The sequence below is a fragment of the Orbicella franksi genome, chromosome 6 (genome assembly GCF_964199315.1).
Source record: "Orbicella franksi chromosome 6, jaOrbFran1.1, whole genome shotgun sequence".
NCBI lineage: Eukaryota > Metazoa > Cnidaria > Anthozoa > Scleractinia > Merulinidae > Orbicella > Orbicella franksi.
In genome coordinates this window covers 2,507,507-2,520,000 of record NC_138150.1, presented here as the reverse complement: position 1 = coordinate 2,520,000, position 12,494 = coordinate 2,507,507, and the positions used below count along the sequence as shown (strand labels likewise).

General features: G+C 41.4%; 2 protein-coding genes across 2 annotated transcripts; both read left to right on the top strand.

The window, feature by feature from the left end:
- The first annotated feature begins 1,848 nt into the window (after positions 1–1,848).
- On the top strand, positions 1,849–4,475 carry LOC145489849 (tryptophanase-like). Its single transcript, XM_081468908.1, has 3 exons — positions 1,849–3,059; positions 3,752–3,896; positions 4,236–4,475. The coding sequence occupies exons 1-3, from the start codon at positions 1,916–1,918 to the stop codon at positions 4,393–4,395; spliced, it is 1,449 nt and encodes a 482-aa protein (XP_081325034.1). The 5' UTR covers positions 1,849–1,915; the 3' UTR covers positions 4,396–4,475.
- A 611-nt stretch (positions 4,476–5,086) lies between these two features.
- LOC145489837 (tryptophanase-like) lies at positions 5,087–12,494 on the top strand. The gene is made up of 5 exons (XM_081468896.1): positions 5,087–7,325; positions 7,989–8,140; positions 10,167–11,319; positions 12,029–12,173; positions 12,248–12,494. Exons 2-5 carry the CDS (start codon positions 8,063–8,065, stop codon positions 12,483–12,485), a joined length of 1,614 nt encoding a protein of 537 aa, XP_081325022.1. The 5' UTR covers positions 5,087–7,325; positions 7,989–8,062; the 3' UTR covers positions 12,486–12,494.

Below are 12,494 nucleotides of genomic sequence, written 5' to 3'. Positions count from 1 at the left end.
ACCCCAATGTGTAACCATTCAAATGAAAGCTATTGAGCGGTACTTTCATGTGGTACTGTTTATTATGCTGTACAAAGGGGTTCCAACTTTTAAGTCTGTGGATGAGACCCTAGTGTGTGACCATTCAAATGAAAGCTATTGAGCAGTACTTTCATGTGGTACTGTTTATTACGCTGTACAAGGTGGTTCTAACTTTTAAGTCTGTGGATGAGACCCTAGTGTGTGACCATCCAAATGAAAGCTATTGAGCAGTACTTTCATGTTGTACTGTTTATTATGCTGTACAAAGTAGTTCTAACTCTCCTAAGTCTGTGGATGAGACCCTAGTGTGTGACCATCCAAATGAAAGCTATTGAGCTGTACTTTCATGTGGTACTGTTTATTATGCTGTACAAACTGGTTCTAATTTTAAATAAAAGCTATTCAACATTATGTTCATATGATAATGTTTACCATGCGGTACAAGATTCTTTGTTTCTGTTGGGAAAACTCGTGTGTTAGGCGACACAAATGAAATCTAATGACAGTACTATCCGTGTCGAAGTTGCCATTAGAACCAACAAGTTGGTTCTAATTTTAACATGAGTGAAGTCCGCATAAAACTCTATTTTTCGACCGATACCAACTTTCTTTCATCTGGTTCGTGAGTATCAAAAATTAGATGGCAGCTGAACACGTCTTGTTTCAAGTAAAAATGAAATAGAGAATGTTTTATAGCCTTGACAAGTCGCTGTTAAGAAATTTAAATCACATCATGTAAAACAACCAACTGAAAAGTCTGAAATAAAAATGTTAAAAATCGGGGATATAAGCAAGAGCTATTATATAAGATATCGTCAATAATAAGCGCGCGAACTGTAGCTAGGGCAGAATCACTCCAGTTATACCCAGAGCGCTTTACATCTGCCCGGAAAAACCGGTGAAAATTTTCTGCCAATGGGAACAGTGCAAATTTTCAACTAACAAAATGAAAACCTTTAAGGACCTTTTAGTGAAAACCCTTCAGAAGGATTGACTGTTCCATTTAAATTCCCTCCGAAACTACTGCGTGTTTCATCAAGAGGCACTGGAAGAGCGTGAAAAGGCAAACGGTACAGTGATTTTCTGATCATTCAGGTAAAAACTAGGAATAAAGAGGAATACCCCTGAAGGTATTCAAATTTTTCGAAAAAATTTCCAGTTGAAAGTCTTGTTCCATTTGGTTTCTCAACGGAAAAACCGGTTTTTCCAGACAAATGGAAAGCACCCCCAATCCTTTTAGTGCCTACTTTTTTGACTCGACCCAGTTCTCCCCGTTTCACTCTGAATCAGAGCACACCGGACACCAGGTTCTCAGGAGGTCTTCAGAGTATTTGAAGGCCTGGCTGCTTAGGTTCAATACTGGTTCCATGTGCAATACCCTAGCTTCAATAACCTAGAGAGTCCGTGCAGGTTTTACCGCCCGAAGGGGTGAGGTTACAACCAGAAAAAATTGGGTGGGGGTGGGGGTGTGCGGCCCGCCTCCCAAAACGCTAACCCTATTTAAGAGCAAAATCTGCGGTTTTCCTTACCCTATTTTTGACCTAACCAAAAATTCGACACCTTATTTTACCTTATCTTTAAATCAAAGACCGATGTTAGAGGCATTATGAAGGGCAAAGTGAAGGGCTTTTGTTGATGTTCTTATCGATAATGATAAAAAAAGTAGCTTTTTCTAAAAGAAACGTACCCAATTCAAGACTAGAGTGCAAAAACCGTACCATAGTTAAGATCAAAATGACCAAAATCGATACCCTATTTCTGAGCAATGGCTTAAAACAAAACTATTTCCTGGGGCCGCACATACCTAAATGGCCCATATGAGGGGGGTACCCCCCCCCCCTGTTTATTTCGTTTTATTCTGTTTTTATCATCTACTTTGCAGGATTCCTTTTCCATGGAGTTAACTGAACACAACTACGAAACGTTTTTTGAGCCATTCCGTATCAAAGCAGTTGAGAGGATACAACACACAACTAGAGCACAACGTATCCAACGTCTTCAAGAAGCAAACTACAATCCGTTTATGTTGAACTCCGAAGACATCATCATTGACTTGTTGACAGATTCTGGCACCGGCGCCATGAGCTCTGACCAGTGGGCCGCCATCATGAAAGGTGACGAGTCATACGCTGGCTCGCCGAGCTACCGGAAATTTGAGAGAGTCGTAAAAGACATCTTCGGCTTCCGGCACGTAATTCCCACGCACCAAGGTCGTGCTGCGGAGCGCATTTTATTTCAGTGCAGCCTCAAAGACGGTGACTTGGTCCCAAACAACGCACACTTCGACACGACCCGAGCAAACGTGGAAAAACGAGGAGCAAAAGCGGTGAATTTTCCAGTTCCCGAAGCCTTGGATTCTAACGCAAAAGCATTGCCATTCACAGGAGATATGGATGTCAGCAGACTAGCAGAACTGTTGTCAAGCAAACTTAAAGAAAAGGTTCCCATAGTTATGATCACAATAACAAACAACACCATCGGTGGATACCCTGTCAGCATGGAGAACATTAAAATGGTCTCCAAGCTTTGCCATCGTCATGGAATCCCGCTTTTCTTCGACGCCTGCCGTTTCGCGGAGAACGTGTGGTTTATCAAAACGCGCGAGGAAGGTTACGCGCATCGCACGCCGCTTCAGATCGCGCGCGAGATGTTTTCCTACGCCGATGGTTGTACTATGTCTGCCAAGAAAGATGGTCTCGTGAATATTGGCGGATTCCTGGCTATGAACGACGAAGATCTTGCAGATAAGTGCCGTCGGGAGTTGATCATATCTGAAGGATTTGTCACCTACGGTGGGTTGGCCGGGAGAGATCTGGAGGCGATGGCAGTGGGGTTACGCGAGGTTCTAGAGGAAGACTATCTCCGATATCAAGCGGGGTTTGTCAAAATGCTTGCAGATTTGCTGAAGGAGCACCGCATTCCTGTTTTGACTCCTCCAGGTGGACATGCAGTGTACATTGATGCAGCCGCCATGTTGCCGCAAATTCCCAAGGAGCAGTTCCCTGCATGGGCTCTTGGCTGTGCCCTTTATGTGGAAGGTAAAATCAGATAATAATGTATGAAACTTTGGGGACGGCGTAATGTATGAAGCTGTGGTACATTTTTACGAGCCATGCCCTCCTCCTCCTAAAACGAGCAAAAATTTAATTTAATGATCAAGATCATAGTCTCTTATATACAATGCTATGTGTGCTAGCATTTCATGGCTATATTTTTCTTTATCCTTCCTCTCGCTGTTTCTCCTTATGCCAACAGAACTAACACAGAACAATAAATCAAGGTCGACGAAAGTTTATTTTTCTCTTAAAGGTTATTAAGTTTCTGATCAATTCTGAAAGTTCTCAGAAGATTAGCGAAGAATAATAAACATTTCAGAGGAAATTTCAAGGCTAAAGAGATTTTAGTTATATCCTGAATCCATTTTAACCTCAGACCACCAACTCAAATCATGAGACCCTCTACCGAGGGCCCAAGAAATAACTGTTTCATAACCCGTGAAATATACAATGTCTGAACCTGATTCTCGGACGGTCCAAATCGCTCACGGCCATGCGCTCTCTTCCCGTTCTCCGTCGGGGGAATGGGGAGAAAGCGCTTGGCTGCTAGCGACCTGGACAGTCTGAGAATCAGGCTCAGACAGTGTCTTTGCAGGCTCTTAATTGGCCGTCGGTTTCAATTTTAATACTAGATTTCCTTATTTACCCTGGGCCTACCTCTGTTAATTTCTCAGGTGGAATCCGCTGTGGTGAAATTGGCGGTGTGATGCATGGTAAAGCTTCTGAGAATCTGGAAAATGGCAACGAGTTTGAACACGAGAATCGAGAGCTTCTTCGCCTTGCACTACCACGAAGGACATATACTGAATCACACATGAAGTATGTGCAATGCCGTGGTATTATGTAATGAGTAAAGTTATTATTAGCTCCAACCTACTGTAGCTTCATTTTAAACGCTTTTGTTTAGCTTGGAATCAAAACTGATACTTACAAGAAAAAGAAAAGTAGCTTTCCAAAACGTCAGAGTACTCGTTTATTGGCAGGAGAAAACATGTAAGTAAGACAGAGTAAGTGTAAGTGACAGTCGTGAACAAATCTTGTAAGCTGAGGAGAGAGTGTCACGTTAAGGTACACTTCTTTACACTCGAACCCAGACCTCTAAGTAACTAGCGACTAGGCCACCGCGCCTCTCACATGAAGCAATCTATTATTTCATAGGTACGTCGCCGAAGTGTTGGAATACGTTAACAGATACAAAAAGGCGGTCAGCGGATATAGAATCACGTGGGCCCCTGCTGTGTTACGTCATTTTAGCGCTCACCTGGAGCCCGTTCTCCCACTGCAAAGGAGGGGTAAAAGGAGACTGGAGGAGGATTAGATGACGTAGAGGAATTCTTATAGAGCCTGCGCGAGAGATTGTACATACATACTTTATTTGATCAGTAGGTCGAACTTATAAAGCCGATGTGGACCTACTATAGCTAAATAATAAGTAAACAGTAATAAGTACGATAATAATAATAATAACAATAACAATGATAAAGAATATAATAATTAATAACATATGATTAAATTTCTTTAGGTCTTCGTCAGAATTAGCCGTTTAATTACTGCTTCGTTATCTGTACATATATCAGCCTTGTGTGTCGAGAAGCTGTCGCCTGTCATCCTGTACAAATTTGTTTAGTATAATACATTTCCTCAGATCGAGACAGCACCTTGAGTTCAGCCCGCTAAAATAACACAAAGATCAGTTTGGTTGAATATTTAGCTGTGATCGCCAAGCATTCTGTCATGTGATGGGTAAATAAAAATTAAACAACCTACATTAAAAAGGGTCTTCGTCTATAAATGTGTTGTAACTTAAAATAAACTTGAAAGTGCCAAAATTATCCTTTAACGAATGCTTCTCCAGCTCTTCCAACATCCTCGTGTGCCCGAGCCCTCTGCAGACCACAGAAATGCGTTCTCCATTGCTTTTGTAAACCTTAAAGATAACTCAACATCATCTTGTCACTGGTGCAATTTGCCCACGGAATTTGTCAGTTCACTCAGTATCAACTTAAGGATAACTAAAGAATGTATTGCACAGCACGTGAAGCTGGTAACAATTCTTGCGCTTCAAAAAGAAGATCCTTTCCTTTGAGTGAAGCGGGAGGGGAGGGGAGAACAGGGATGTGATCCGAACTTCCCGTACCCTTTGTGAACAAACCTTGAAGTTGTTGCACTGGTAACAATGCTCGTGCTCCACTTGAATTAGAAGATACCGTTGTTCCTTTGAACGAGGAGGGTGGGGAGGGGGGGAAAGTGATGTCCTTTCCTTCGTGACGGCTACTGCCTCTTTCTGCGCTGTTTCTGTGGCAACGCCTTGTTGCAAAATGTGTTCCAATCTCTCCATGTTCCCAACAACCACGTGCACACCACGTTAAATCCCGTTTCTCGCCAGGAGCAATTTAATTTTTTTCCCAGCCTTTCGGGGATCTCCTTTCTTCCGAGCCGCTTTCCGCATGTCTCCTATTCTTCTGAGTTTCCTCATCCCCCCTCCCTTCCCTCCCTGTTTCCACTTTGTCCTCAGTCTGTTAATAACCTGGGTACTGGGTACTGGGTACTGGGTACATAAAAAGCACGTCCCAATGTAAAATTCTCATTGTACCTGAAGAAGGCTGGTTTGGCCAGCCGAAATATAGTAAACCTTCAAAAAATCATCCTACGTTGTGTCGGTTTTTGCTTTTGTATTCTTCATTTTATATGTGAAGCCGATGAGATCACTATTGATCCAACGTATACCAGCAGGATCATCGTTCAGGTTTATAAACCTGAACGTATACCATTTATAACTACCTTCAATCCATCACTTCCTCACATCTCTAACATCATCAAAAAAACATTACAATTTGTTGCTCTCTTCTAACCGCTGCAAAAACGTTTTTCAGCATTTGCCTGTTGTAGCCTTCAGACGCTCCCCTAGCCTTCGTGACTTACTAGTTACAGCTAAACTCTCTTCTAATTCTTCTAATCCCCAACTCCCTTCTGGTTCTTTCTGTTGTGGCAAAAACCGTGCTACTTGTCCCTACATTTCTCACGGACTTACTACATATACCTTTTCTACCGGGGGAACGCGCCCCATCTTGAAAATCTAACCTGACCTGTGACACTAAAAACCTCATCTACATGATTCAATGTAATCACTGTAATTTACAATACATAGGAGAGACGAAACGAAAATTAAAAGAACGATTTAATGAACACCGCCGTACCATAGATAACCCCAACAACAAATCTAAACCTACTACAGCCGCCGAACATTTTCTGTTCTCCTCTAACCACACTGCTAACGACATGCAATTAATTCTCATCGAAGAAATCTTTTCGAACCGAGACTCTATTCGTGTAAGGCCAGGGAAGCTTTTTAATTCAAAAAGGCAGAACAATTGAGCCTGATGGTCTTAACATCGGTGAGGAAACATATTAATTGTTTCCATTTGTTTTCTTTTATTGTGTTCTTTTATTATGTTCTTTTATTTTACCGTATGCTTATCTTTAATTTACACTGTCGGTTAGTTTTACGTATTTCCGGTATTACGAAAATATCGGCTACATAAAAAACACGTCCCAAAGTAAAATTCTCATTGTACCTGAAGAAGGCTGATTTGGCCAGCCGAAATATAGTACACCTTCAAAAAAATCATCCTACGTTGTGTCGCTTTTTGCGTTTGTATTCTCCACTAATTTTAGGATGTACGTTACACAGTAAAAGAGATGTATGCTCTTTCTCTTAAAAAGGAGTCGGTTTGTTTTTTGTTCTTAATATTAAGTTCTAAATAGCTTTAATTTGTCTTCCTTTGATTCGAAATTCCTAGAAAGTTCTTGGACAGTGAGAGATTTATGAGAAGCACTCTGTAATTAATTTACTACTTGACTTGAATTGGAATAAACCAAAGACGAGGCGTGCTTTAAAAACTTCCTTTTGACAGTCTAAGAAAACTTCCGCCGCTCTGCTGGACCCGCAAACGTTTCTTGAGCTTTCAAGTTGAGCAATTGCAATGAAAAGCAAATAAATGACAAAAGACTTCGTCTTAGGTGTTGTGCAAACGCAAACAGAAAAATTAACGTGTCGTGTGTACCTTTCCCTGGCGGTGATCTTACGCAAGCTTCCTGTTTGAGTGTTGAGTAATATTTTGACAAGGGAAACGCTCTATTGTCAAGAGAAGTGTTTAAAATTGCTACAACAAGGCGCGGTGGATTCTTAGTGACAACGTCGTGGTGTTCAGTTGGTTCTTGGTTGTCAGGAAAACGCACTTACAACAGGTACTAACTGAAAATGTTCTTTTACCTTAAAATAAGTTGCAAATTCGACATGAAGGATTATGCTCGCTCAAGTTTAAGAGTGAGCTACCTTAAAGTCGTGGATGTTAAATAACCTAACTTGAGTGACAGATTGTAGTTTTTAAGCTATCTGCAACATACAGTGATTGAAAATGGAAACTTACGCGCCCTCAAAAGCTTCCTTTTCTAAGAAACACCAAAGTATTAGTTTGCATTTTGTCTTCCGGATAAAGTTATTCTGAAGCAAAATGAGTCGCGTTGCATGCATGCAATGTATAAATATTTCTCTCAAACCACTTTGCTTAGAGTTTCTCTTGATCTATGAGAATGAAGTGTGAAGTAAAAATATCGCGTTAACATTTCACCGAAATTAACATGATTTGTTGCGCAGTGTAAAAGTTGGTGTATTAGCGTAATATTTGTAAAACGTTCATTCAAAATCGTCTTGAAATCGCTAATAATTACATGAAAGTTGTTACGTAATCTTTTAGAGCTTTTTAAACCTCGCTGAACGCACCTGGTGCAAAACTTTATTATTACCGTGAAAATAACAAATAAGTTATGAAATATCCCTGTGACAATCTCGTTCATTTTTCCGTCTATTAGTGAATTTAAAGAACAACATTAATTATTTTCCCTTAACAGAATTCTTCCGGTGTTTAACTAAGGCTGGGACAGAGCTGCAAGCAAATATATTGACAACCAGCAGAAAAAAAAAAATGCGAGAACTCATTTTGCAGGGTGGAGACGTATTGAAGTTTGAGGAGGAAAATCGCAGCGGAAAAACAGATACAGAGGTAAGCGATGCTTTTCAGTTACATGGCGTTAAAGTTTACCGTTTACAATCTTTTCTGTTATGTAAGAATATTGTTTTCCCTGCCCAAGCTGAATATTCTTAATATTCTTATCTTTCTGCCAATTTTAGGCTGAAAATATTCTTGTGAATAACCTTAGATTATAGCGTATGACATTTTCGTTTATCTTTCCTATCATGGCTTTGCAGAGACGCACATAACTTCTTGCAGAAATGTTATTAGCATTGAACATAGGGGTAGTGCTGCTGTCGTTCTGTTTTTTCTGTTTTGCCGTTTAGAGAAAAGAATATTATTATGCGGTTTAGTTAAAAAAATATAATTGTATTGTATTTACAAATTTTCAACACACAAAATTACATTCTGTTCTAAATCTCAGCCTTAGGTTTACTGATATTTCTTAAAGTATTCATAACATTTCACAAATTTCAGTCTCGTTATTCATATAACATATATTCCTATAAAAAAGAGTATGTAATGCGTAGAGTCCAAAGAGATTAATGTCTTCCTGCACTCTCTGACAGGCTAAGCACCTTTTTTGAACTTGGTGATATTCTGTTATTCAATGATTTGTAAATCACTTCAGAATTGTCTTCCTTCCTTTCCAGTTTCCAGTTGCGCTTCACTTTACTAAAAGAAATACACTTTTTTGCTCTAGCTTTTTCACTGCTGTAAAACGGTAATCATGGTGGGCAAAAAAGCGGATTGCTTTGATGAATAATTGCAAAATGTTTCAAAGTTTCCTCTATTTGGCTGAGAACAAACATTTACGTAATTCAAACGAAAACGAAGACCTTAGAAATTTGGGTTAGGGCCAATCCGTTAGTGCAACTTAAAGTTTAAGTTCTGCTGTTTTTTTTTTCCAATGACAATTGGGTCTACCATTTGCATTGGTCTTCCAGACGTTTTTTTTTTGTGCGTGTCAAATGAATTTATCCGAAATATACACATAGTTATTTTTCTTTAGGAAAACCAACATGACCAACATCGACGTTACTAAAAAGACTTTGCAAAGTTGAGCTTAATTTGAACCAGCTACTTAAATTGTAAGGCCCCGGGATTTTAGGAGAAAAAAATTCCACAAAAGGTATATGTTGTCGATCAGTCTTCACTTTTCTTCACTGCCCTAAATCACTGTTCGGTTTCAATCTAAGTTTGCCTACATGTGATTACCTAAATGTGCCAATAATTTGTAAAATCATTTTTTGTTTACTTGGCTTTGCATTTTATTTGACTTTTTTATTGGTTAGAAAAACTCGTGCAACGTGCTGCCAATCAATTCCAAGATGTCCAAGTTGTTGCCTCTCCGGCCCTGAAACAGGTGCAAAACTCGTGCAAAACTAGATCTGTATGAAGCAGCAACTAGGATGTTTCAATTCTTCTCGCGTCTGCCACCGGCCACACAGTTCCCGCGCTATTTTTCAGGTACATGTTTACCCGCACCTTCCGCTTTCCCGCGCTTTCCAACTCTTAATCGTTTTCCCATGAAAGAGATTGGTCGTTTGGCCACACGCGCGCGTGCCTAACTGGTTGCACGTTATCCCGCACGTGTCGCCGCTTGCACGTTTCTCTATTTACCAAGGTAGCGTCCACACGACGCCGGAGAAACTTGAAAACGCAGCTTTATTTCAACGACTAGGCCTACCGTCCACACTAATCCGTCACGAAAACGGAGCCTTACGAAAGTGCTTTTCAAACCGGAGAAATTCGAAAACGCCGTCTTTGCGTTTTAATGTGGACAGAAAACATTTTGAATAGGAAACTTTTCGAAAACGACTGGGCTACGATAACTGGGATATTTTCCTGTCCGGGTTTTCCTCAAACACAGATCCAAAATGAGCGGTGATTGTTGCGTTCTTAAATTCCTCCGTCGTAGTGTGTGTGGAAAACATTTGATGCGTTTTCAGAGTGAAACCTCAGTTTTCAAATTCCTCCGGCGTAGTGTGGACGAGGTCTCACACCAAATCATCCCCTGTTAAAATTAATACCTCGGTTTTTATGTACCTGATAGAATTCATTACCGATGGAGTTAAAAGAGCACAGCTTCAAAACGTTTTTTGAGCCATTCAGAATCAAAGCCGTTGAGAGGATACAACACACAACTAGAGCACAACGTATCCAACGTCTTCAAGAAGCAAACTACAATCCGTTTATGTTGAACTCCGAAGACATCATCATTGACTTGTTGACAGATTCTGGCACCGGCGCCATGAGCTCTGACCAGTGGGCCGCCATTATGATCGGTGACGAGTCATATGCTGGCTCGCCAAGCTACCGGAAGTTGGAGAGAGTCGTAAAGGATATCTTCGGCTTCCGGCACGTGATTCCCACGCACCAAGGCCGTGCTGCAGAGCGCATTTTATTTCAGTGCAGCCTAAAAGAAGGTGACTTGGTGCCAAACAACGCACACTTTGACACAACTCAAGCAAACGTGGAAAAATGTGGAGCAAAAGCGGTGAATTTTCCAGTTCCTGAAGCTCTGGATCCTAGCAAAAGGGTTCCATTCAGGGGAAACATGGATGTTAATAAACTGAAAGAGCTGCTGTTGAGCGAACGAAAAGACAATGTTACCATGGTTATGATCACGATAACAAATAACGCCATTGGAGGAGAGCCTGTCAGTATGGAGAACATTAAAATGGTCTCCAAGCTTTGCCATCATCATGGAATTCCGCTTTTCCTTGATGCCTGCCGTTTTGCGGAGAACGCGTGGTTTATCAAAACGCGCGAGGAAGGCTACGCGCATCGCACGCCGCTCCAAATCGCGCGCGAGATGTTTTCCTACGCCGACGGCTGTACTATGTCTGCCAAGAAAGATGGTCTCGTGAATATTGGCGGATTCCTGGCCATGAACGACGAAGATCTCGCAGATAAGTGCCGTCGGGAGTTGATCATATCCGAGGGGTTTCTCACTTACGGTGGGTTGGCCGGGAGAGATCTGGAGGCGATGGCAGTGGGATTGCGCGAGGTTTTAGAGGAAGACTATCTCCGATATCAAGTGGGGTTTGTCAAAATGCTTGCAGATTTGCTGAGGGAGCACCGCATTCCTGCTTTAACTCCTCCAGGTGGGCATGCAGTGTACATTGATGCAGCCGCCATGTTGCCGCACATTCCCAAGGAGCAGTTCCCTGCATGGGCTCTTGGTTGTGCCCTTTATGTAGAAGGTAAGATGATAAAGACTGTGGTGTAAAGGCTTGATCATGAGCTGTACAATTTCTTTAAATGTTGAGTGGTAAAACTGAGGCCTTCTTTCTTCCTCTTACACCTTACCTTACTTCGTGAGCGCGTCATGTTATAATTGATTTTTTCGAACAATTTCTTTTCCTCCTGAAGATATATCAATTCTAAAAAGACAAAAGTTTCGGTGATCTTGTAAAAATCACATTCGCAAAATGTGTACATTTGAACTTGCAAAAGTTTAAGTGTTCTGCGTTTTTTTAGTTGCTATTTACATTAAGCACTTAATGACTGGCCCCAAGGGAAACAGTGGGTTTTGTTTCCCTGAGACCCTCAATATTCCCCGCGGCGAAGCCCGCTGACACACAAATTTGGCGCGGTTTCAAGGAGCACGACCTGGTCACGTGCGAATCGTAAGTCTAAGTTGTTGTTTCCCTAGGGTGTTAGTGAGTTTTGACCAAAGGCACGTGACACGTTCTCCTCCGATCGAAAAACGTATTTGAGTTGCGAGGTACAACAACAGAAATTGTTACCTACCTCTGAAAACATAACTTTGAAGACGACATTATGACACTTGAAAAGAAAAGTAATTTCAATGCGCGCATATTGCTACCAGCGTCGGTAGAACATTTTCTGAAATACTTATGAAATTAATGATAATTTTTCTAGCAAAATATGCTGTTACTTCTTTTCCAGGTGGAATCCGCTGTGGTGAGTTGGGGGGTGTGATGCACGGCAAAGACCCTCAGAATCTGGAAGACGACAACGAATTTGAAGATGAAAACGGAGAGCTTCTTCGCCTTGCAATTCCACGAAGGACATATACTGAATCACACATGAAGTAGGTACTTCATAAGCCAATCCAAGTATCCTTGGTATATGTCAATCAGCTGACCATCATGTCTTTTTTCACAGGTACGTTGCCGAAGTTTTGGAGTACGTTTACAGGCACAAAAAGAAGGTCAGCGGATATAGGATCACGTGGGCCCCTGCTGTGTTACGTCATTTCAGCGCTCATCTGGAACCCATTCCCCTGAGTGAAACCAAAGAGGAGGTGGGACGAGAAGACGAGGACGAGATCGACGACATGGAAGACTTCATTTCGCGCGTGCGTGGAATGTCGTTCCGTCGGCAGTCATTTCAGTTTCTTTGACATTATAAG

What these genes read in the sequence shown, in the direction of transcription:
- LOC145489837 (XM_081468896.1), top strand. Translation starts at nt 8,063, where the DNA reads ATGCGAGAACTCATTTTGCAGGGTGGAGACGTATTGAAGTTTGAGGAG. An exon ending in GCGGAAAAACAGATACAGAG is followed by an intron (nt 8,141 to 10,166) that starts GTAAGCGATGCT and finishes TGTACCTGATAG; the next exon opens with AATTCATTACCGATGGAGTT. An exon ending in TATACTGAATCACACATGAA is followed by an intron (nt 12,174 to 12,247) that starts GTAGGTACTTCA and finishes CTTTTTTCACAG; the next exon opens with GTACGTTGCCGAAGTTTTGG.
- LOC145489849 (XM_081468908.1), top strand. Translation starts at nt 1,916, where the DNA reads ATGGAGTTAACTGAACACAACTACGAAACGTTTTTTGAGCCATTCCGT. An exon ending in CTGTGCCCTTTATGTGGAAG is followed by an intron (nt 3,060 to 3,751) that starts GTAAAATCAGAT and finishes TTAATTTCTCAG; the next exon opens with GTGGAATCCGCTGTGGTGAA. An exon ending in TATACTGAATCACACATGAA is followed by an intron (nt 3,897 to 4,235) that starts GTATGTGCAATG and finishes ATTATTTCATAG; the next exon opens with GTACGTCGCCGAAGTGTTGG.